This window comes from Gaeumannomyces tritici (assembly GCF_000145635.1).
Source record: "Gaeumannomyces tritici R3-111a-1 unplaced genomic scaffold supercont2.12, whole genome shotgun sequence".
Lineage (NCBI taxonomy): Eukaryota > Fungi > Ascomycota > Sordariomycetes > Magnaporthales > Magnaporthaceae > Gaeumannomyces > Gaeumannomyces tritici.
Window position 1 is genome coordinate 124,306 of NW_008804556.1, and position 21,791 is coordinate 146,096.

The 21,791-nt window shown below is 52.1% G+C and overlaps 5 protein-coding genes across 5 annotated transcripts; 3 read left to right on the top strand and 2 right to left on the bottom strand.

The window, feature by feature from the left end:
* Window positions 1-112: 112 nt before the first annotated feature.
* GGTG_13352 (hypothetical protein) lies at window positions 113-2,047 on the top strand. Its single transcript, XM_009231258.1, has 3 exons — window positions 113-1,206; window positions 1,271-1,379; window positions 1,447-2,047. The coding sequence occupies exons 1-3, from the start codon at window positions 772-774 to the stop codon at window positions 1,623-1,625; spliced, it is 723 nt and encodes a 240-aa protein (XP_009229522.1). The 5' UTR covers window positions 113-771; the 3' UTR covers window positions 1,626-2,047.
* A 4,624-nt stretch (window positions 2,048-6,671) lies between these two features.
* Window positions 6,672-7,168, bottom strand: GGTG_13353 (hypothetical protein; the record flags this gene model as incomplete). Its single annotated transcript, XM_009231259.1, has 2 exons — window positions 6,672-6,844; window positions 7,087-7,168. The coding sequence occupies 2 exons, from the start codon at window positions 7,166-7,168 to the stop codon at window positions 6,756-6,758; spliced, it is 171 nt and encodes a 56-aa protein (XP_009229523.1). The 3' UTR covers window positions 6,672-6,755.
* Window positions 7,169-8,348: 1,180 nt separating this feature from the next.
* GGTG_13354 (hypothetical protein) lies at window positions 8,349-9,320 on the bottom strand (the record flags this gene model as incomplete). Its single annotated transcript, XM_009231260.1, has 2 exons — window positions 8,349-9,103; window positions 9,185-9,320. The coding sequence occupies 2 exons, from the start codon at window positions 9,318-9,320 to the stop codon at window positions 8,388-8,390; spliced, it is 852 nt and encodes a 283-aa protein (XP_009229524.1). The 3' UTR covers window positions 8,349-8,387.
* Window positions 9,321-12,490: 3,170 nt separating this feature from the next.
* Window positions 12,491-13,405, top strand: GGTG_13355 (hypothetical protein; the record flags this gene model as incomplete). The annotated part of the gene is made up of 1 exon (XM_009231261.1): window positions 12,491-13,405. One exon carries the CDS (start codon window positions 12,491-12,493, stop codon window positions 13,403-13,405), a length of 915 nt encoding a protein of 304 aa, XP_009229525.1.
* Window positions 13,406-13,803: 398 nt separating this feature from the next.
* Window positions 13,804-15,069, top strand: GGTG_13356 (hypothetical protein; the record flags this gene model as incomplete). The annotated part of the gene is made up of 1 exon (XM_009231262.1): window positions 13,804-15,069. One exon carries the CDS (start codon window positions 13,804-13,806, stop codon window positions 15,067-15,069), a length of 1,266 nt encoding a protein of 421 aa, XP_009229526.1.
* Window positions 15,070-21,791: the final 6,722 nt, after the last annotated feature.

The window sequence follows — 21,791 nt, forward strand, 5'->3', positions numbered from 1 at the left end:
GGGGGGGTGCGGATACGAACTACCCAGGGGCTTACCGACCGGGTGAAAATAGCAATATTAGGCTGTGCTAGCCCATAAGTCTACTACGCTACAATATGATGCGCCGTAAAAGCAGACCCGTAGGCAAGGGCTTGCTTTTGGAGCCGAGACGATTATTGCAGGCCCCAGCGACGTGACGGGAGGTTGCTTTTGGCGCCAAAATAGGTGATAGCGGTTGTGGAGAAAGGTGTGCCGTAGGGGTGCACATCACTCCCCTTGCGTGCGATCACAAAGATGCAGAGGTTCCCCATGATCAGGGGCCTTTTAGCCCACTGTTATGGCACGGCGCTGTGGCACAACGCCATGGTCATTATAGCCCACCAATCCTGAACAAATTACCAGATTTGTTATTGTTGTCCTTTTAGTTGAGTTGGGGAGGGCTTCACTTTGCCGAACCTGTCACACCCACCCCTACGGCACACAGACAATCCCTTCACCAACCGCCTAACACGCGCTGTAAAATATGACATGTAAATTAAATATGGAAACCCGACTTGCCGATATACCAGTAACGAGTGGCTTTGCGCAACGACCGCACATTACCGACAATTTTCTTTTACGCTGGAGTCACATGACCAGCGCGTGCACTCGAGAGATTACGGGATGCAGCGGATTCCGGGATTTGGAGGACCCACACGGAAGGGAGCAGAGGAACAGGCCCTCGGTAATCTGGATCGTGTATAAATAGCTGTCTCCTGCTCCCTCTTTGGCGGATAGATTCCTTCCTTCTTCATGCACTCTCCGTGCCGTGTGGGGGTGCCGGCTCCTACTGACATTTTATGGTTTTTGGACCAACATTTTGCAGATATGAGCACCAGAGAACCCTCCACAGATGTGTGGCCTTTAAGGCTCCCTCTTTCCCTGCGGGACAAATTTAGGAGACAGGTGGAGGCGAGCCTTAGAGCGGAGGTGGAGGAGGCCCTCAAGGAGCGGCTAGGGCGGAGGCTCAAGAAACAGTGGAAACGGGCGTTTAAGAAAGAGAAGGAAGAGAAGGCCGCTCTAGGGCGAGCCTTAAGCTCTTCCACACGGCGATGCGCGAAGCTCGCGCGGCGTTTTGAGGACTACATGTCTCAGAAGTATGTGGTCAACCTCACCGGAGATATCCAGTGCTTTGTTTGCAAAGCCCTCTTCGAGCCTATCATTCTTTTCATGTTCCCTTCCGGAAAGGTAAGTTACTAAAATGAACCATCCCCTTACAGCCAGTATCTAATCCTTTGCCTTCATGATTTAGGTTCTTTGTCCTTCCTGTAAGGATGGCATTGTTACAGTTTTTAACGACAGCAAATGTCAAATTTGCCACGAGCCCCAAAGTTTGGACCAGGTGGCAACGACAGGATGCGGTGAGACTATAACCCCACCAGCCCCCGCTAACTAAATCGCTGGCATTAATCCTTTTAACAAATCCAGGCCATATATATCATCATCAGTGCATCGGAAGATGGCTTGAAGAAGGGAAGAAGCAGAGGGTGCAAAGGAATTGTCCTATATGTCGCCGACCTGGGGATACGCTAGTAACCATGAGCGGAGTGGGTCCTGAGATTCTTGAGCAATTGCAAGCATTCGTGCCACCGAATGGAAGCATTTGAGGCGATTGTTTGGTGTTATAGTTGTAACGAACAGTGGTGCGAGCCTTATGCCACTGCGCTAATAGCACTCCAAAAGGTCACCAATTCAAGCCACTGCTTGAATTGCTCGTCTGCACGGCTTATATGGGATAAGTGCACCACACCACACTGGGCTGTTACAATCGTATATCTAATTATTAGAGGCTTACGGTAAGGCGGCGAAAAAAAGGTAGGGGGCGATGTTCGAGTTTAATATGGGATGTGCAATTTAGTGCGGGTGACCCGGCCGAGAGTAACTGCATGTTACGACGTGGCATTTCGCCCCTTGACTTGTGCAGAATGGTTGAAGGAGAGGTGTGACGCCTCGGGCCACACCTTTATCTTGTCAGTTGTCAGAAAACAATGTCTCTAGTCATCGATGAATGGGAAGAATGGATTGTCCTTTTTTTTCTCTCTGTCCTTTGTCCTTCAAAGAGGATGATTGTTCTCGTCGATATACACAGAGTATGTGGTCAGTGCACCGGTGGTGCCCATGTTCATGCTCCACCTAGGATCTTCTAGATCCTTCTACACAGTACTAGCGAGTACCCTCGTATCTAACATCAGTCCTTCCTTATCTAATCTCCGGCCTGTGACGGCCCGGGGCGGTTCACCGCACAGCACAAGTATCCACGCGAGCACGTGCCGCTTGACAGCCCGTGCGACTAGACGCCGCACCACCTTTTCTTCCGCATTGCGTGTCCGGCGCTCCGCGCCTCTTTCCCTTTTCCCTCCCCATAGAAGAGTCTTTCGTTCATAGTATCAATTGAACCTGGCTGCGAAGCCTATCCGCCCTGATCGTAACATCTGTTACTTTTGCTACAGATCCACAGATCCCTCTGGGGATTACCTAACCGTGTCACGTGACCTCCGTGGTTGGCTTGTCCTCGGAGTAGACAATCCTGCGCATGTTATAGCGTGGCGTGCCCTCTCGTGCAGCCTTGCCTCACAGAGGGTACTTGAGTCTCCAATTGAATCAAAAGTGTCGACTTTGACTTAGTCGTTCTTTTAGTAGCAAGTGGGTGGAGGCTCCTACTGCCGAACCGTAACAGCGCCGGCCCTTGGCCCTGGCCTCCCTACCCTTCTGCAATGTGGTCGTAACATGGAGGTGCGACTGGTAGGGGCGTGCTCCTATGCCAAAACAAATCTCACACCTTAATTGACTTGCCTGACCCGGTCCCTTGGCATTCCTTAGCTGCCTAACTATCACATGGGTTACGTGTGATTAGGGGTGGATGGCCGAGATTGGGTTCCCCATCTCATATCTTGGCATCCTTGGCGGAGTTAAAGTTGCCAAAATTGCCAAGCTTGCCTAGACAGGGACAAGTTCGCCAGGTTTCTTTTGCCAAGATAGCTGCTAGGATACCCTGAGTTAACCCCAGCTCGCGTGCATCCATTTCAAGATCAGCAGGCTGGGCCAGCGGCCGTTAGGCGCTTTGTGGCTTATCAGCCACCAGGGAAGAGCTCCACTTCGCGCCAAGGTCTTGTTTGCCGTAGGCAATTATGGAGAAATACGTATCTGATGATGCAAGAAGGGAGGAGGTATTGACAGGGATTCTGGTACATTCGGCCCTACTGGTATGTAAGGGTCCACACAGATCTGTGCGTGACCCTTGTCAGGCTTCCACAGGAGAGCCAAGCGACTCCCACCAATCACATGTGCGCGCTGTAAGATGCCCCGTGGAGAGAACCCTTATCAGTGGATCGACCACGTCCGTAAAATCCCCAGGAAATGCCAACCGACAACGAACGGCTCTGCACGAGCAACCCCAGTCCCTCCGAAGCCAGAGGGGCACGGGAAAGTGAAGACAAGATTGGTTGGTCAAAAGAGGAGGGAGGGAGCCCCGGTGGTAGCCTAACCCACCGAGATTGGACCGCGAGCACGCTCGGCCTTCCGCGGTAAACTTTTCGCTCCTCCGGCCTTCAACATGCAGTTCCCACTTGTAGTTCTTAGCCAGATGCAGCACTAAGTAGGGGAGGGACGGATGCCCTGTCGAAGAGGTGTCTCTCACCCCTGCCCTTCTCTCGTTCCCACCACCACCCCTGCCCATCCTTGTCCTCTCTGGAAGAATGCAACACTCCACCTACCAGCCAATCCTGTCGCCTCACCATCCCCAGTCGCTCTCCGGCCCCTTGCCGATAAGAGCCGTGCGATGGTGTCCGCGCTTAAAGTACCCGGTGGTGGGGACCACGGTTCGGCGGCTGTCACAAGGATTCCCAAAATACAAAAGTGAACTTTGGTTTACCGTGCAACGGCGATGCTTTACTGCGCCTACTCATACCCCTTGATCTCCACCAGAAAACCGCGCCTGGGCCAACAGGGCCTCTACGGCGTTGCACTGCCTCTTCCGTACCCAGTGACCCTCTCCCTCCTGCTCACTATGCGATTTTCCTTGCCTACTCATCCAATCAACACTTTTCCATCGTAATGCATGGGCACTGTTTCATGCCAAGGGCACACTAATTGTTCCCTTCCCTGCCTATCAGTCTGTGTACTGCCCGGGACACTCATCTTTCCGCCCCGAGGCTGCATTGCGTTCAGCCCCAATCCTCAGTCCATATTGCTTACGTACAAGTCATGAGCTGGAAAGAGCGCTCCTTCGGCCAATGTTCGATCCCGATGTTGAAACGGACTGAAATCGTCTTAAAAGGGACTCGATTGTTTTGCGGCTGTATTTTAGTAAAGCCGTTTACGAGGTGCCTGCGGAATGAGGTCTGGTGCGCATTTTTAAGATCCAAAAAATGTAGGAAGGAGGCTTTAATAAGTTGTGGTTACATTTGGTATTTCTGTCATTCTCCAATTCTTACACCTGTTCTGCGAGTTGATATGGCTTGACTGAGAGTATTTAGGTTTATTTTGGGTTTTGCCTGATTTTATCGCTGACATTACTAGGTATTTGCGATAGAAACAAATCCACCTTACCTGGCCACAGGGGCCGTTCGCTTTACTTTAATTCCTGTAGTAACGGTTAATGTTAAAATCCTATATTAAAATTACAGCCATTATATGCTTTCTTTAAAAAAGGGACAAGTTTACACCAGAGGGCATGTTTTAGTAAAGTGATAACACTAGCGAGAAATGCAGATTTTTATTTTTGGTAAACTAAAATATCTGCTTTATAATTATGGAGTACGGCATTAATAATAACAGCCATTTTAATTAATTTCGTTTACTATATATTTATTCAGCCACTTTTGGAAATTCGTTTTGTCCATTGGCCAGGGTCCTTTGCCTAAGATATAAATCACCTATCTCGCGAGTGGTAATGCGCGATTAGCTTTGTATAGTTAAACAATTACAAATAATTTAGCTTTCCATAGCTGATTTGATTCCAAAGATTGGAATTACAAAGACTTCACTCCTCTTACATGACAATGGACTGGTACCATGACGGGGACCCCGACGGGGAGGAGCCTGACTACGGGGAACCTAACTACGGGCAACCTGACGACGAATTTGATGAGGTTTGAAGAGGTTATCCTTTCAACATTATTAAGGTTGTTTCTAATATTAATTACAGGACCGCGACAGTCAGATCGGAACAAAAGGAAACGCAGTATCAGATAAACTCCTTTTACGCGGTCTCAACATACACCAAACCCCAAATTATTTTAAGCATTTAAAGCTCGATATGACCTTCGACGTTCAACCGTATCAGAGAAATTCGGTGATCCTTTTTTTTAAATCCAGCAAAGATGCGACAAAAGCGCTTGAAACCCTTTCTGCCGAGGCCGTGGACATCTCTAAACTGGGACCACTTAACTTTTTTGAGGCCAGGCCCTTTTCAGGGCTAGAAGTAAGATTTGCCGACGAAAGGGATACACAGGAAATGAGGTCAAACGAGCGAATTCATTGGCCCGATGAGGGACTAAGGGAGATGTACATGCGCAGGCATAATAGATATGGGGGAAGGGGAGGCCGAGAAGGCCGGGGAAGCTTTTACAGAGGACATCGTGGAGGGTACAGAGGTTATAACCGCCGGAACTGGTAAATGACATCTTACAAGGACAGCACTTGCAGATTCATGAGTTCCAGACTTAGTACTAAAGCTATGTAGTCCTAGCAAGCAGATTTTAACCTAAAGCATCTTCACTAGACAAAGCGCTTTTGCAGAGGTATCCAGAGATCCGTACCTGCAGAACATGGAGCATGGAATCTTCATGGGTTAAAGGGGCTACTCCTGCAATAATAAAGGAGTGGTGGCAATACCTCCAGATCCCGGAGGTGGCCCGGATCAAACCGGAAAATATCTACAACGCCGACGAGGGGGACCTGCAAGAGGGCAAGACGGGCAACGGCCTTGTTTTAGGCCTTGCAGAGGCCCGGCATTTGTGGAAAAAGGAGCCCGGGGATCGTACTTGGACGTCGTTTATCGAATGCATCTCGGCCACTGGGGGTGTTACGGCCAGACTAATGGAGGCATGACAGCCCTGCATTGGCGCCATGAACGAAGATTCTACACTAAGGAGAGGGGAAGGAAAAGTGTCACGGCTACTAGAGGGTGCAGTCTATGACGTGCCCTAGCACGTGATATGCACCTACCATATCCCCGCCGTCCCGGCGGAGGCCCTACAGGGCCGATTCCTAGAGAATACAACCTTCCGCACCACTAATTTATTAACCCCCATCTGGCCCTGACACCAAAGGAAACGGGAAAAGGGAATAAAAAAACACACACTTGTTTCCCTATTCACTTTTCACCATGCACAACGCAGGGGTGCAATTGAGAAAATCAACGATAAGTCAGTGCACCCCATGTCGGCCCACCCTCCATGTTCGCCCACCTTGTTGGCCCACAGCATGGAATCTTCTCGAGTACTCCCGCCCTCATATTTCTATCAATTCTAAACCGTTTTCCTTACTTTTTTCTGCAATCTATCGTTAAAATGCCAGAGAAACAATATACAGAAGAAGACGTTAAACAAGTCGTTGCTGCGGTGCACGCGAGGGTTGGGATTGGGAAGGCTGCCCGGCGCTATGGGATACCCAAGTCAACCCTACGCGGCCGTCTACAAGGCCGCCTACCTATTCGGCAGGCAAAAGAGGAGTATCAACGGATAGCCCCTGAGCAGGAGAAGCGTTTGGCTAACTGGATTTTACTACAGGACTCTTTAGGCCTCCCACCAACGCACGCGGAAATCCGGTTTTTTGCAGAGGATATCCTCCGGCACGGGGGTGACTTCCGGCCCTTCGGGAGGCACTGGATTCATGCTTTTTTAGGCCGATATCCGGAGGTCCGAACCGGAAGATCAAAGCGCATAGAAAACGCACGCGTTCAAGGGGCTACTACTGCAACGATAACGGAATGGTGGCAGCGCCTGCAGATACCCGAGGTGGCCCGGATTAAGCCGGAAAATACGTACAACGCCGACGAGGGCGGCCTGCAGGAGGGTAGGACCGGCAACGGGCTTGTTTTAGGCCTCGCTGGCACCCGGCCCCTACAGCGCAAAGAGCCCGGGTCTCGCACGTGGACCTCGTTTATCGAGTGCATCTTGGCCACTGGGGTATCGCTGCCTCCGCTCATTATTTTTAAAGGAAAAAGCGTGCAGGAGCAGTGGTTTCCTACAGATTTAGGTCAATTCCGAGAGTGGGAATTCACCGCTACAGATAAAAGCTAGACCACGGATCCCACGGGCCTTAAATGGCTGCAAAAAGTGTTCCTCCCACGCACCCAACCCCCTACCCCTGAGCCCCGTCTCCTGATTTTAGATGGGCACGAATCGCACGTAACCAAAGAGTTTATGTCTTTTTGCCTACAAAGCAACGTTTTCCTACTTTATCTGCCCGCCCACACCTCGCACGTGCTGCAGCCCCTTGATCTATCGATCTTTAGCCCTCTCAAACAGGCCTACCGCCAAAGGATAGGGTCCCAAGCTTTATTTACCTGCTCAACAGTAGTGGGAAAACGTCAATTTTTAGAGGCTTATGCCTACGCACGATCACAAGCACTTACCTCCTATAATATCAAGGCGGGGTGGCGGGCGGCCGGGCTTTGGCCTCGCAATATAGCCAAACCCTTTGTGAACCGCTTTGTGCTTGACAATTCTAGCCAAGACAGCCGGCGAGCCGAAATTCAACAATTTGCAGAAGATTCCAGGGCCAAACAGCGTTTAACAGTGCCTATCCAGATGTCCCAGATCCCATGGGAGACTCCCAGGCAGTCGAGAGAGTTGGCCACCCAGATCAGCTCTATAAAGGCCCGGATCCCTACAAGCCCTACAACCCGGCTTTTTTTCAGAAAGCTTCAAAAAAGCTACAGAATGCACGAATATGATTTAGCTACCGCCCAACAAAAAATCAGGCAATTGGAGGCCTATTTGGAGGCACAGCGGCCTCGCAAAAGGAAAAGGGTGGCCCCCGATCCCAACGAGGCCTTTGTTAATATCCAGCGCGTGGCTGCAACGAGGGGTGGAACTATAAAGGAAACGAGTAGTGCGTCTGAAAGAGCAGACGATTCTGATCAGGAATCAGCTTTATCCTGCATCGAGGTTGCTTGAATAGAGGTAGAAATTTGCAGTTGAATGCAGTAGGGTTGGTGTTAATCGGAGCTGACAAAGTGGGCGAACATGGGGGGTGGGCCGACATGGGGTGCACTGACTTACTGCACCAGAAATAGCAGAAGATTCTGACCAGGAATCAGTCCTTTCATGTATTCTAGTTAGTTGAATTGCCCTAGAAATTCGCAGTTGAACGCGCTAGGTTTGGTCCAGATATTATTTCCAGCCAATCAGCTATCAATTTTATCAATTGACATTCGTGGGGAGGTGCTGTTCTAGACCGAGGATTTGTTGCAATTTCCTGGAAGTCTTTTGAACATTTGAAAAACCACCCAGTGGAGGAGGAGTGGGGCTCTGGGAAGAGGCGAAGCTGGTTTGCAGGTGGGGCAGAAACAGGTATGGAGGTGGATGAAGAACTGGGTAAAAGTGAGATTGGTGCCATGAGGAATTCATATGAGAGTTCGAGTGGTCGTATGGCGCGGGGTTGGATACGTCCATGCCGGGCATGTATCTGCAGTTCGTGTACGGTGCCACCTCACTGTGGTCCAAATCCCCAACGATAGAGTCGTCAAAATGCGCCATATCCGGGAACGTTACCGGCATCGTTGTCGACACGAGGTACTCGGCATACGCCAGCGCTTGTGCGTGCGGCGGCGATGTGCCACAGGGCGCCATCATCATGTCCTCAGGGGGCGGGTAGGCGTGGGCGGGGAAGAGCTCGGGCGGCGTCAATGGAGCCGCGGCCTGAGTTTGCTGCTGGTGCTGTTGTTGCTGCTGTTGTTGTTGTCGCTGCTGCTGCTGCTGTTGCTGCTTCTTGCTGCCGCTGCTACTACTGCTGCCGCCGTTGCTGGCGTTGGCGCTACTTCCGTTGCTGGAGGTCGGCTTTCCATTCCCAGACGAGTTTCCGTCCGAAGTGCACGCGCGCCTTTCCAGGTCCTCAAGACGCCTTTTGAGCTTCTTGCCTGTATATATGGCGGGTTAGCTTGAAGCCTGTGAGAAGCCTGGATTTAGGTATCCCGTAGATGGGTAGAAGGGCAACATACGGTAGTTACGCTGGGCAATGCGGTTCTGTATCCTCCGACGCTCGGCCAGATCTGAGATCTTGGTCCAGTCCTCGTCTGGGTTGGCCTGCCTCGGGGCCCATGGAGCGGGCGCGTAGACGTTCTGGTGCTGGGACATGGCGAATATGGTGAAGGGCGGCGCTGGTTCTGGCTCTGCTTGTGTGCTGTAAGGTAAGGCTCGTTGGTGCTGGGAGAGGAGCAGATGAGTAGATGCTGTGGTTATTTATAGGGAGCTCGAGCTTTTTAGTTAGCTAAGAGCAAAAGCCTTTAGCGGCGGGGGAAGGAGCTTATTAAATATCCAGACTTCATCTCGCTCGAAAAGTAGTCGACGGCCTGATACGCGCGTGTGTGGGAAGCCTAGAGCCGACGCACCCCTCGTGCTGCGTTTCTCCCGCATCTGCTGACCAGGGCGAAACCGTCCCCTCCTTGCTCGTACCGCAGGGGCACACGGAATACGGTATTACAGGGAGGGAGCGGCGTGGTGAGTGGAGCTTCAGGGAATACTAGGCGGTCAGGAGACTCGGTTGATATGACCTTGTCGACGCGTGGGCATCCTCAAGCTGATACATTTTCTCTGCCACTATTGCGCAAGCCCTTTCCCGCCAGGGTGGGCACGGACTGGTGATGGGAGGGGTGTGCGCTCTCCCGCAGGTTATGCTGCAGTTACAAGCGACTGTTACTCTCAAAGGTAGAGCGCCCCTCTCACTGGCCTGGTTCAGAACCTAGTGTATCACCCCCTAGCCTTGATAACAGCCTTCTGTAATGTAACATTGGAGCCTGCATTCGTATAAAATTGTCAAAAAGATGGATCCTTCTAGCGTTAAAGGCATAACTGTCACACGGTGACCTCCATTAGGCAACAAGATCAGGAGGCCCGTGGCCAACAACAAGGGAGAGATAAGCATGAACGCTTCTGTTGGTCACCGGCGACATAGACCGGACCAACGGGCACAAGACCCGCGCGTAAAGTAGCTACGTACCTCAGTGCAGACCACCGGACCGTCCATATAAGGGCGGCCATCTCGAAGGGATCCTTCGAGAGATTCGGCTTCCTTAAGCATCTTTTGAGGCCCTGAGAGACTTATCATAGAATACAGAAGAATCTCCCTTCCAAGCCGTCATTTGACCCCTTGTTACAACCTTGCATCTCCTCCCAAGACGGCTGAGTGACCTGAACCTCTGAAACCTCCCCTGGAGGATCCCTTCCAGTGCACACCACGTTACACCCAACCCCCTGCCCCTGCGCCATGTCACGGTCCAACGTAGGCAACGAGGCAGGCTGCGATATCCGTAGGTTGAATTGGCTATCAAAAGGTAAAGAGAAGAAAGGAAAAAGTTGTGCGTTGCACGGCGACAGCGGAATTGCCCAAATAGGCACGCGTTGGCCCGTGCAATGCAGGCCCGTGCGTAGCACCTGGCAGGCAGCCAATTCGGGCTGCCGCGCCATAACATCTGGGGTGTTACACTTACCTACCGGTTGAGCAGCCAAACAAGGCACAATCCTTCTGTTCAAACTTTATTGCAGCCTTGTCTCTTTGGTAGGCACAGATCCGTAACACCAACCAGACCTTCGTTGATATCCGCCGCGTTGCAGAGGCAGGGGGGCAAATTGAGGAAGCAAATGATACAGCATCAGAAATAGGGTCAAATTCTGATTAGGAATCTATATACAGTTGTATCGAGGTTAGTTAAATTGAGGTAGAAATTTGCAGTTGAATGCACTAGGTTTGATCGCGACCCGATTCATTTTGGTGATCGGACTGTGGGGGTGATCGGACAGGGGGTGCTTTGACTTAGTCTCGAGCAGCCTTCCGGATTGAGACCTTCGCCTGCACAGTGGCAACGGTCCGTTCGACTCCTTGTTCTGTATACTGTTTCTCTCACATCTCAGCTTTCGAATGCAGCAAGAAGTAAGGAAAACGGATTAGAATTGATGGAATCCCGTAGAAAATAAATACGTGGCTGGATCTGGCGATGTGGGCTAGGGGGTGTTCCGTCGGCGGGGGTGTTCCAACAGGGGGTGCCTCGACTTACAACGGTTGAAAGTCAGCAGGCATGCGTTAAAACGGCGCAAACAATATAAAGCTGAGCAGCATACTCGTAATAAGAAGTAAACATTTTGCATTCTTAACAAAATCACTGTGAAATTTGAGTATTCCCGAAGACTTTGTTTATCTCTTGATTTTTTCAGGTTGCCCAGCTAGCCCTGTTACAATATGGGACTTCCTCTCTATGTTAACACTGAAAACCCAATCCCAACGAATTTTCCTCCTCAAATCATTACTTATACTTTTTCTCTCCCACCCAGCTTCCTCGACTCAGACACTTGTGATTCCACCATCAAAAGTTCTACTACTAAAAGCCAATATCTTCATTTTATCAACGTTAAGCTTCCGTGGAGAGCTGGTCCAATTTCACTCTACCTCTCCGAAAATCTTTTAAAATATCAAGAAAAATTCGAGCTTCTCACTACTTTTCTCAAGCACGGCACTCTCCAAAAAACCTCGACAAGAATTAGAGCAAACTGTTTTGTTTTTTCTCTCGAACTCGATCTTTGGAATCCCAATAATAACTCTAAAACTTATCTTAATTCTTTTTTTCACCGTGAATTTATTTCCTTTTACGACCATTATATTGAGGAATTCGCACGGAAGGCCTACAAAATCCGCACCAACTATTTCAACTTTTATCTTACAACCCCCTTCGACATTGTTCACCAACTACTACTCGAATTCCCTAATGAAAAGTTCCACTGGAGGATAATTAACGAAAATTTCGAGATCGACGAAGAAACATTAAATATTGTTCACTGTAGCCAAACTAATCGGAACCTTGATGAAGCAGATTTTATTGATTATATTTTACCACACTTATCTGAACCAGAATCGGCTCTCTTCTCCGAAAATAACCCCGATTTGCACTTTCATCCATTTACACGACTTTCCTCTTAATCCTGACTTTATTTCAATGATATCTTCATAACCTAGACGACAATTCCAGTTTATACATAATACTGTGTCCGCTGAAGTCTCATTACCCACCAAACCCAATGATATCGTTGCCCGACTGCATGCCCAAGCCCCATATGCGTGACACGGTGAAGAACTGCTCGTGTTAATAGCGGGCTTCCCTACCGGGGCATCGCATATAAAAACGAAGCAATTTCGCCTGCAATGCTATTTAGCAAGCGCGCTACCAGCAGAAACTTTCGTCCGAACCCGCTAAACTCGTTGAGAAATAACCAGTAAAAGCACATACATCTTCTACAACACAGGGTAGTTTTTAAAAATGTCCGAGAAGCAGGGCTTTTTTAAGAGCCTCAGCGGTCGCTTGTCCATGATGAAATCCTCCAACCCGTTCACTACCAGCCGGGGTCAGGCGGGAGTCCCAGATGCGCCGCCCCCGGCATACTCGGCCCAACCCCCAGCCCAGCCCGCCGGCGCTGCTCCCGCCGGCGCCTCCCTGACGCCCTACCGCCAGCAGCGGACCGGCTCCGGCTTCGAGCTGAGCGGCGACGACCTGTCGTCAAGCAGCGACCCCTACGCCTTCCTGTCCCGGTTCGACACTGTCTTCCTCATCGACGACTCGAGTTCCATGACCACGGGCACGCGCTGGGAGGAGGTCAAGACGGTGCTGTACCAGATCGTCCCCGTGTGCGCGCAGCATGACGAGGACGGCATCGACATGCTCTTCCTCAACAACGCCTCCCATTTCAACGGCGTCAAGAACGCGTCCGCCGTCGGCCAGGTCTTCGACGCGGTCTTCCCCTCGGGTATGACGCCCACGGGCAAGCGCATCGGCGAGATCCTAGTGCCCTACGTCGACGACTTCTCCATCAGGGCCGCGCAAAGGGGCGCCGGGAGGACGGGCATGAAGCCGCTGAACCTCATCGTCATCACCGACGGCGCGCCCACGGACCGCGCTGGCTTTAGGGTGCACGAGGTCCTGCACCGCGTCGCCCGCCAGCTCGACTTGGCCGGCGCCCCGCTCTACCAGGTCGGCGTGCAGTTCTTCCAGGTTGGCGACGACGCCGTCGCCCGCCGCGCCCTCGAGGATCTCGACGATAACCTCGGCGGCCTCGTCGCAGACGGCCAGCTGCGCGACATTGTAGACACGTGCACCTTTGACGCCACCGATGGCAACGTGTCGGTGCTAACGTCCGAGGCCGTGCTCAATGCCGTGTTTGGTTTTTCAACCGGTTGAGAGAGTTGAACTTTTAGCCCTGTAGATCGGCGCTTGTAGGGGTAGGAAGTCCGGTAGATTCAACGGCGAGGGGGGTCCTGGTCAGTGACGTAGAGATCTTGCAGGCGCAGGCCAGGATCAGCCTCGCCTAAGCCTCGTGGCAGGGCCTCGCCGCCACCACTAGGAAGAACTAGGCAAAAAATGAAGCTATTTACAAAATCAGGGAAATCAAAAAATACGTCATAAACACTCGCACCGACTGGGGGGTACGTCAGGCCTACGAGGTTGATTTCTAGTGCATTCTGAAGCCCTGAATACAAAGAAAACGAGGCTATATATCCCAGAGAGTGCACGCCTTTGTGCCAGTCGCTATCTCCAAGCAACAATCAACCTCCCCTCCCTTTGCCACTTTGCCCGGCATGCCTACTCGTCCCTCAAGCAGGCGGTTAACCCGCTCCCAACGCCGCGAGGAGTCTCCTCCGCCTGCCAGCCCCTCTCCCACCGCTTCTGACGTCTCTTTTGACGAGGAAACGCCTGCCCTGCAGTCCTCGCACGTCACCCTCGGCACCTCTCTACCGCCCACCCCGGTCCCTGCCTTTAACGACCCCTTCGACTCTGATCCCGGGGATGCTTTTGAGCCTTCCCTAGAGCCGTCAGACGAGGAAATCGAAACCGACGACGATACCAACGTTATCCCCGCCTCTCAGCCGGCCTCCCAAGTCTCCCTGCCGGCCTCGCAACGCGCCCAGAAACGAGGCAAAGGGTTCGTCTGGTCCGGCGCTCAAATAGTGCGCTTTTTGCAGGTGCTGGCGGGCATGGGCCGGGCCGGGCAGTTGGACCCCCGCATCAGTAACTGGCAACGCAAGGCCTTCTCAAAAGCTGAACGGAAGTTGCGCAGGCAGTGGCCCTCTATCTCGTGGAAAGGGAAGGTCAAAAGCAAGTATATGTACCTGAAAAAGCGCTACAGAGAGTGGGAGGGCTTTGGGAAGCGGTCAGGGGTCAGCGTTGATCCAGATACAGGCAGATATATCGCCAGCCGCAACTGCTTTGAGGCCTACTTTCAAGTCAACTCTGCGGCCCGTTGGATCCTCAAGGGGCCGCCGGAGCATCTCGATCTCTGCCGGGCCGTTTTTGACGGCAACTGGGCCTCCGGGGACCTCGCAACCACGGCAGGCGGGCGCTTGCGCGATCAGGGCCTTGCCCGGCCCTTGCCCGAGGCTGAACAGGACCCCTTCGAAAGCGAGTCTAACGATAGTGCAGACGGTGCAGGCGGTGCGTTTGCCGGCCCGGTAGCGACTCCTGCCGGCCCCCCTCAGGCCTTGACAGTCGCCCGGGCGCAGTACTACGTCGGGGAGAGCCTTAGGGAGGCCGCACGCACGCTGGCAGGCCAGCCTTGCCCTGCAACGCCGGGGTCTTCTGGGACTTCCCCTACCTCCTCCGCCGGCACGTCTCGAGGCGCGCCCAGTCCCTACTACCTGCGCAGCCTAGAAAAGTGGGTTGAGGCCTCGAAAACGCTGAACAAGGCGCCATGGAAAGAGAGATTGGTTGCGAGGGATCGCTGCAAGTTGATCTCGGCGTTCAAGGCCGACACGGGGATCGCGGTCTGGTGGCTTTCGTTGGAAGAGGATAGGGAGTTAATTTGGGAGTTCGTGCGAGGCGATTCTATGAGCGCGATGCTTGGATAAAGGCGGTTCGAACGAAAGTAGTCTCATTGTCTGGTAACTTTCCTTTGTCGAGATATTTCAGATTGTGTTCGAGATTTTATCGGAGAGGGTCGACGAGTGCAAAGACATTCGGAAAATTGCGTTCCTCCATAGTCTATCGCTTCTGCATCAACGAAAACAAATCCGATTGGGCCGTAGTAACCGGCATTCAATTCCTTTTGGAAAAAGCAAAAAAATGAGCCTGCTTCCGATTGGATTGACCCCTTACTGATCGCTGAAAAGTTCGCTAAAATGTTCCTATTCAGGTTAAATTATGTGGCTTTGTAGCAACCCCCCTCAGGATCTGCATGCAAATCTCAATTTCCCACACTGCCGCCACCCGACTGCTTACACCTACAACTCGGCCAAATTTGATCCGTTTACTTCGGGGATAGTTTTTTTGCATTCCTCGCACTTGGGGCATTTTCGTGGTATACTTCTTTCCTTTCCCAAATGCAGCGTCGCCGCCACCGTTTTTCTCACCACTACTATATTGCCTATCGTCCGACTACCTATAGCCCCGTTTGCCCTCCGCCAACGTCGCTCGCCAACCAGTTACCCAATTAACAAGCTGATACCTTCACCGAAATCCCCTCGTCGAAACGACCTTCAGCGTTATTCTCCCGGTTCCAGGTGACGTTTGTAAGCCAGGTAGTCCCGCCACAAAGTATCGGCAATCCGGTCCCGATATGCGTCTCACAACTCCTTTGCCTCTCGCATGGGCAATCCTCCCGCCCCGATCAACGACGCCCGTTCACCAACTTCCGCCAGGAATGCCTCGTTTCCTTCCGTCGTTTCTCGCCCTATAAGGTATGCTGAAGATGCCCCGGACGCGCTCTTTTGAATAAAGTTATGCAGGCCCGTAACAGCTAACAAAATGTCGACTTGGCGGTCGAATCCGTACTCCGGGGCATTGTTTCTGATGATCTTCCAACGTCTCTTTAGGATCCCAAAGGCATCTTCAACAACTGCCCGCATTTTTGCGTGGTACAGGTTAAAAATCTCTTCCCTCAATTCCGGCCGGGCCAACCCTTGTTCCTGAAGGTGGTATCTCGTCGCCCTGTAAGGCATCAAGATGCCGTCGCCGTGGTAGAAGCCGGCATCCCCTAGGTAAAAACAACCTTCTGGGACTGCAAATCCGGCCTGCCTAGCTAACCGGAGGAGTCTAGAGTCGTGTACCGACCCCTGCACCCTTGCCAACACGAAAACGAACCGCCCACGGTGATCAACGGCCGCGAAAACGGTTTGTGCAGTACTGCCTTTCCGACTCCGCCACCCGTTGGCGACCCTCCTCGGCACCCGTGCCTCGATCAAAGTGCCGTCAACAGCGCCCAGACAGCCTTTAAAGGCCCGACGAACGTTTGGGCGCATCCGCTCGGGTTCAGGGACGTTTGGGAGGCGTTGGGGCCGCACAAAAGCGTCGTGGAGGGCGAGAAAGGCGGTTAGAATCTCGTGGAAATTGCGGCAGATTGTCTCCGTGCTGTGGTTCCAAAAGTGAGCGGCCATGCGGATCGAGGCCCCTTGGCCACAAATATACAGGAACGAGGCTATTTTCGCTGCCAGGGAGATCCGAGAAGAGCCCCTGGCAAGGCCACGGGCCTCAACCCATTCGCAGAGCTCTATGAAGGCCATCGGGGTCATCCGGAAGATCTCCTTGAAGCCCTGCGAGGCGGCAGGGCGGAGCCAGTACTAGAGGACTATATCCCCAGCCCAAAAGGAGTTGTGAACAGACTGATAAACAGCGTCCCAGGAGCCTCGCAGGCGGTTGTGAAGGGTCGTACTGACTACCGCTAACATGCAAAGTAGCAGATAACGACGGCGTTGGTGCACCGAAAGGCCGGCAGACGAGGGGGAGGAGGGGGCGAAAGTTGAAGGCATTGTTTTTGGAGCGTTGGGAAGGCGTTAAGTTGATTAGATAGGCTGTAGTTGCAGTTGAATCTATTGCTAGAAGAAGAGCGTTCAATTGATGCAAACGCCGGCCTTCTGGGCCCTCTGTATCTCGAGATATCTTCAACTACGTCATGGCCGGCCCCTGGGCAGATATCTCGTGATATCTTCAACTACGTCATATAGGTAAACAAGGCGCTGATCTGGGGGATGGAACTACAGAGCCCGTGGCTTTGCCTGCACGTCATTTACTAGGGGATCGAGAACAAGGGCCCCGGGCGATCTACAGGATCTACAGGGCTAAAAGTTCAACTCTCTCAACCGGTTGAAAAACCAAACACGGCACAAGACGGTGCTTGGCGCCGTGGTTAAGCGGTTCGACGAGCAGGTGCTTTACGACGGCAGGTAGTTTGTGGATATGCCGAATTTTCAAATTGTCGTTTTTTTCCTCTAGCGGTAGGCGGTAGGGCCCTCATACTGTGCTATTATTTCGATGTAGATTCCAGGTATATGTTTTTTGCATTTTATCGTTCTGGAATCCTGTGGTATTGTCGGCATATTCTGCTTTGCGACGACTAGACGGCGGGCCCTGGCAGCCGAGCTAATCCTGGCGAGGAATTCGCGACCCGCACGAAGGCTACGGAGGCGAAAATGGCTGATCGCCAAATTTATAGTGGTGCGGGGTTGGACCTGGGGTGGAGTAGGGGGTGAAGTAAAGGGGTGGTTGTTAGCCGCCGCATACACTAATGGGGCCCATTTGACACAACTAAACACCGTAGATTCTGCACGGCCAAGGCGTGCCGCAACTGCACCGGCGCCTGATTATCACGGCAGGGCGGTTCCTAGGCGGCTGGTCCTGGGCAGGCCGATGCGGCCGATTGTGGTGCGCAACGGAGCAGAGCAGGAAGCCTACGTTAACTAAAAAAAAATGAGGCACTTTTCCAGGGGGTCACTTGGAAGGCGTGCATGGCGTCCGTCTTACCTTGACACGAAGGCTAAGAACCGAGCCAGAGAGAAAGGGTCGATTTCTGCTTTTAGGAATTGGCCAAAGGAAAACAACGCTAAAAGATCCATCGTTCCCAGCGACGAACGAAAACCATCCTCCACTAAAGAAAAAAACAAAAAGACGCCGCGCATTTGTTCCTTTACCTAAAGGACCTCGCATTAGAGCTACGCCATCCCGGCAAAGGATATATTTACGAAGTTGGCTGACTGGGAAAAGCCGTTGGCAGTTGCTCAGAAAGATTGGAAGGAATCCTAATGCATGAGGTGGCGAAGAAAAATGGCGCAGGAAAATTCGGGAAAAAAAAATGGCGCAGGAGGATTTGAAAGGGAAAAAGGCGCGAAAAAATTCGCGAGCAAAAAGTGGGCGGCCAGCAGGGGGTGGGTAGCGATTATGCACACCCAGGGCGTATTGTTGCCACGTACCCCTCGCAAATCCTGCCCGTGCAGGCTGGGTGTGGCCGTCTAAAGCCACAAGTGGTGTCACGGCCATGGTCGAAGACTAGAACACAGTCAATTGGCGCTACGAACGAAGATTCTAATCTAGGGGAGAAAGGAAAGAAAGAGGGGATTCCGGTGTTCGGCGCGCGTTCAGCGCGCCTTGATCATGGTTCCTCATGTGGGTCCTCGTCTGTGGGTCAAGGCCTGCGGGCCTTAACCTAGATCGTCACAAGTGGCTGGCAGTTGGCGCGCCAAAAGGGGAAAATGGCGGAAACAGACGAGCGTGACAGCACAACGCTGTGACCAGTGACTAAAGTACCTCGCCTCAGGGGCTGTTTGCTGTGGAACTGGGCCCACACGGTCGCCCCAACACCGTGCGAGGCCGACACCCTAAAACGCACGGGCCCGCAAACTTTAATTCAACGTGCGATCGGGAGGAGGCGGCAGGGCCACCGGCGGTAACTGCGAGCCTGTGGTCGTCTATACTCAGTTCGCCACGACAAAAAATGGCATAGAACGTTGTAACGTTGCAATATGTTGGGAAAGGCTTTAATCCCACCAACCTCCGTTTTGAGCTAGACGGCTCCTTCTGCCGGGCGGACACCTACGCCAGCGCGGCCGCAGAACTTGCTTTTCCCCTAACGCCTACATAGTTTGTAGGCTATGACGAGCACCTGGAATGGGCCGGGCGATGTGGTCGAAAAATATGTTTCCCTGCACCCTATCGACGGCATCGATTCGGAGTTCCAGCTAGCACTCGAGCATGGTATGTGAAAAGCAATCACCCTTTACCTTTTATGAGATGCTGACCGGGGAAATGTCTCGCCTACTGTGACGGCCCAGGGCAGTTCACCGCACAGCGCAGGGATCCACGTGAGCACGCGCCGCGGAACAGCCCGTGCGACAAGACGCCGCACCACCTTTTCTTCTGCATCGCGTGTTCGGCGCTCCGCGCCTCTTTCCCTTTTCCCTCCCCATAGAAGAGTCTTCCGTCCATAGCATCAATTGAACCTGGCTGCGAAGCCTACTCGCCCTGATCGTGACACCTACCAGTTTACTTTATATTCAGTATGGCCGAGCTCGCCGTTCCTACCCTCTTCCATAACCGCCTCTGCTATACCCGTAAGCGTAAAGGTAAGGAGCTAGCCGAGGCGGCGGCGGACGTGGCAATGCCATTTGCAGCACTAGCGATAGCGACGGTAGGGTCGAAGCAGTATGCCGGCGTAGTACCCTTACGCACCGGTCTCTCATAACCTTTTAGCGCTAGCAGCGTCGCTTGCAGGTGGTGCCAACAGTAGCTGCCTGGTGCCTAGGGCGCTCAGCAGTTACAGTCGCAGCGCCTGTCAATTGGCTCAATTGGGGCTCGATAGGCCTACGTAGCCCTGTCAGCCAGCGAAAAGCCGGGCTCATAACCTGTTAGATCACAGGGTTACGATAGCGATCGCTTGCACTAATCACTGCACTAATAGAGTCACGTTAAAAGGGTTAGGCTTCAACAGTCACTACAAAGTAGTGCTATGCAGGGCCTTGCAACGTTGTGGGTTACAGCGTTTATTTAGTTGGTTCGTCGGGTCTTGAGGGCCTGCCAACAATCAGGTTTCCTCATATACCCACTGACATCAATCCCGCGGATTTTCCAGCCCAAAGGGTTGCGGTGCCGCGGGCGAATCTCCGAAAAATTATTTAGTAATTATGTGATATTTTAAAAATCGACCCACGGTCACCCAACCCATCTCCGCGTTCGGCCTCCAAAGCCAACTTGCGCACTTTAAGTCTATAACTCGCTTAAAAAGGGTAGTGCAGGGTAATAGGCCTAGGAGCCCTGTACGGGCCTTAAGGTCACCCAACTGCTAAAGCACTCAGTGGGCACCCACTGGCCTGCATAACACCTTACCCACTACTAACGCACCGAAATTGCAGAGTTGGTATAGCCAGGGTTTAAAAAAAAAGTTAAAAGTTAAAAGTTATAATTATAACTTTTAAAGTTAAGTTAGTTAACGTTACCATAGTAACCGACTTTCAACTTTAATTACTAACTTTTAACTAACTTTAGTATTTTTTAAAGTTATTAAAAGTTATTTAATGTATAAGTTTGCATAATTTTAATATGAAACTTACGTATTAAAATAAGGACTTTTTATTAATAAAACTTAACGTGGTTCACAAGTGAGTGGATCAAACAAGCGAGTGGGTCACCGACACGCGTCCACGCGTCAATTGAACTTCATCCACGAACATTTCCACAACAAACAATAGCAAACACAAGCGACGAAAGCAGGATCATCTTGGCCCTTCAGGCCATCAATTCGGACCCAAAGTTGAGCATCCGGAGTGCTGCCAAGATCTACGCGGTCAACTATTCTACTCTCGCCCGGCGGAAGAGCGGCCAACCTGCTCGACGCGACACCATGCCCAAATCACGGAAATTGACGGAATCCGAAGAGGAAGCGCTTGTTAAGTACATACTCGAGCTGGATTCCCGCGCGTTTACTCCCCAGCCTTCTGGTATTAAAGATATGGCCAACCGACTGCTCGCCGAACGCGACGCGGGCACAGTCGGCAAGAACTGGGTCGCGAATTTCGTTAAGCGCCGCGCAGAGCTCGGCACGCGCTGGATTCGAAAGTACGATTACCAAAGGGCCAAATGCGAAAATTTCAAGCTCGTTTCTGCCTGGTTCGACCTTGTGCGGAACACTGTGGCCAAATATGGCATCCAGGATAACGACATCTACAACTTCGACGAAACCGGCTTCCTTATGGGCATAATCGCCGCCGTTATGGTTATTATAACGTCGGAAGGCCGTGGTAAAGCAAAGCTGGTCCAGCCTGGCAATCGGGAATGGGCTACGGTTATCCAAAGGGTTAATTGCTGCGGCTGGGCGATCCCCCCTTTTATTATCGTTAAGGGGCAGTACCACCTAGCCAATTGGTATTCGGAAACCGACCTCCCACGCGATTGGGTTATCGCAATAAGCGCTAATAGGCGGATTACGAACGAGCTCGGCCTGGAATGGATTTAGCATTTCGATAAACACACTACAGCTCACAGGAAAGGGTCCCATCGTTTGTTAGTGCTGGACGGCCACGAGAGCCACCACTCGACGGATTTCGAGCTTTACTGCCAAGAACACAATATCGTCACGCTTTGCATGCCTCCGCATTCGTCTCATTTCCTTCAGCCGCTTGACGTTAGGTGCTTTAGCCCGCTGAAAAAGGCGTACGGTCGACAGACCGAGGACCTGATGAGGTCGCACGTTAACCACGTAACCAAGATCGAGTTCCTTTCGGCGTTCAAAGCGGCATTCTTTGACTCCATAACCGAAGGAAATATTTGTGGAGGCTTCCGAGGGGCTGGCCTTACTCCTTTCGACCCG

Bases quoted from the DNA above. Each gene is read 5' to 3' on its own strand.
- GGTG_13352 (XM_009231258.1), top strand. From the start codon at position 772: ATGCACTCTCCGTGCCGTGTGGGGGTGCCGGCTCCTACTGACATTTTA. The intron at 1,207-1,270 runs GTAAGTTACTAA...TTCATGATTTAG, and splicing joins TCATGTTCCCTTCCGGAAAG to GTTCTTTGTCCTTCCTGTAA. The intron at 1,380-1,446 runs GTGAGACTATAA...TAACAAATCCAG, and splicing joins GGTGGCAACGACAGGATGCG to GCCATATATATCATCATCAG.